Consider the following 2,576-nt stretch of genomic DNA (forward strand, 5'->3'; position numbering starts at 1 on the left):
ATGAAATGGGTTAAACAAACGAGTTAAACAAATGAGTTAAACAAACATAACCATATTACAGTAAAGATTATCTGAAAGTTTCAAAGTTTTAGTCGAGTAAAATAACAAAATCTCAAAAACCAATCTCGTTTTTTGAAAGCGTACGTGAATCAAAAACGTTTAAACAGAAATATATATATACATAAACCTAAAATCAAATTTTATTTAGTTTACAACACATAGCAAAATGGTCATCTTTAATACCAATCACATATCTAAAGATAATCTTGCAAGTATTAATTTATTATTTTAGTTTGTATTTAACAAATCATCTATATATTATTAAATAATATACTTATCACAACTATTCATTTAATTAGATCACAAAATTTTGAAACATAAATAAAAATTAACGTTTTCACATTATTTTTGAATTGAGTTTTATTAAAGAACAAATTTTGTGTTTTTTAAATGAGGATCAAAAATCTGGTTGTCCATAGAAAGAAGCATTCAAAAATGTATATTTTGGCCAAAATGAGAATGTAAGATCTCCATGCAGATATCAAAGGCTGAGATTCGTTCTTACGACATAGTGATCCTTACATCCATGCAAAAACCTCACGTGAATATTCTACATCGGGATCTGTTAAATCACGCACACGTTAGCATGAAATACCTTTTGCACTAAATTGCGCGTATCAGGACTAGTTGTGAGAATGACGATGCAGCCTTCTAGCGATAAGTCAATACTCAATAGTAACCACCAAATATGAAACTAATAAATTAATAATATGGATTGTGGGTAGGAAAAGTTTTTAAATGTAATCATTATCAACGAGAAAAGTTTATTTAGGCGTGAAGTACTGCTGGACCCATCAGACACGGCTATTTGTGATTAACGGCATTACCATCCAACTAAAATTATGTATTCTCTATTTTAAAAAATTAAGTTTGTGATTATAAACATGTATTATTCTTAGATATATAATCTAAGCGAGAACTAATATTATTAACTATTATGCTGTTAAAAATCAGTAATTAAGTTTTGAACTGCTGCAATATGAAATTGGTCATTATGAATTGTAATCAAAAGACTACAACTTACGACTGAAATCATCTGACTGTTGTAGTCAAATGAATTGTGAGAAACAATATTTTAGTTGTAGTAATTTTGATTACAGTCGTGAGTTGTAGTCATTTTTTTTTTGGCTCAACATTCGTTCATTGCATTGGACCATAGTTCTTACACAATTGGTTTTTCAACCTCTACAAAAGCTTTAATCCAAGAAGGCATAACAGAAAACAACACATGGGCATTATTCTCGAAAGAGAGGGCCTCTTTTGCAATTCTGTCAGCTACAGCATTTCCTTGTCTTCCTCTAAAGGCTACTTGATGATCTCCCATCTTTGCTAGCATTTGGTTAATATCCTGAATATAGGCATGAATACTGGGGCGACCATTCTTTTCAACCAAGGCTTGAACTAGCTCTTTGCAATCCATTTCAAATATAAGATTAGTGTAGTTAAACCTCACCATCATACTAAGCGCCCACCGAAAGGATTTTGCCTCAACTTCAATAGGAAATCGCACTCGAGGGAGCCTTTTTCCTCCCATCCATATTACATCTCCTCGGTGATTTCTCAGCACCCACCCAATGCCACAATGGTCTTTTGTTTTGTCCCAAGCTCCATCGCTGTTACACTTCAACCAATTTTGTGGTGGCGGTATCCATCGCTCCTCTTCTCTAATCACCGGGGTTGTGTTCATTTCTTTTCTTTCTATGACATCACGACTATTCCACTCATCCAAATCCTCCATAGCCTTATTTATCAAGCTCATCGCACTATAATCCTCTCTTCGAAAATAAAAGGCATTTCGACTCTTCCACAATCTCCATAAAATCCATGGCCCCATTTTGAACTTATTATCTCCTTCTTGCGTTGAGAGGGACCAGTTGAGAATTCAATGAAGATTTGTGTAGAGAGAATCAGACCACTCCCCTCCTGGTGGAGCTGGTATCGGAGAAACTGCCCATATGAGACGAGCATAAGGGCATTGGAATAGGACGTGATTAATAGTTTCCTTCGTAGCTTGACATCGTGGGCACGAGCCATCTTTAGCAAGATGCATGTATCTCATAATCTCACCTACTGAGGGACAGTCACTCAGAGCTCTCCACAAGAAGTGGTGGATCTTGGGGCTAGTATCCGTCTTCCAAAGAGCTTGAAACAAGGCATCTAGGCTCGGCTGAAGGACCTCCGGAGTCAGTTCTTCTTGCAAAAGTGTTGCAGCCACCCAATACCCTGATTTTACTGTATAATCACTACAAGAAAACACACCGAATTCCGACGGATCTTCCGACGGACACCAAGGTCGTCGGACATTTGCGACGGAATACTGACAAATTTCCGACCAAATCCAAAAAAATGAAGTCGTCGGAATTCCGTCGGCCATTTCCGACGGAATTCCGACGACATACGGTTCGTCGGAATTTTCCGACGACTTTTCGACGACATTCCGATAAAAAATGTAACCGTTGTAGTCGTCGGAAGTTCGTCGGTATATTCCGACGAAATTCCGACGACATTCCGATTAA

General features: G+C 36.7%; 1 protein-coding gene across 1 annotated transcript; it reads right to left on the bottom strand.

The window, feature by feature from the left end:
* Window positions 1-1,222: 1,222 nt before the first annotated feature.
* On the bottom strand, window positions 1,223-1,798 carry LOC106303062. The gene has a single exon (XM_013739427.1). It carries the CDS (start codon window positions 1,796-1,798, stop codon window positions 1,223-1,225), a length of 576 nt encoding a protein of 191 aa, XP_013594881.1.
* Between the last annotated feature and the right edge of the window lie 778 nt (window positions 1,799-2,576).

The sequence above is a fragment of the Brassica oleracea genome, chromosome C7 (assembly GCF_000695525.1).
Source record: "Brassica oleracea var. oleracea cultivar TO1000 chromosome C7, BOL, whole genome shotgun sequence".
Lineage (NCBI taxonomy): Eukaryota > Viridiplantae > Streptophyta > Magnoliopsida > Brassicales > Brassicaceae > Brassica > Brassica oleracea.

Coding starts and splice junctions, on each gene's coding strand:
- LOC106303062 (XM_013739427.1), bottom strand. CDS start 1,798: ATGGAGGATTTGGATGAGTGGAATAGTCGTGATGTCATAGAAAGAAAA.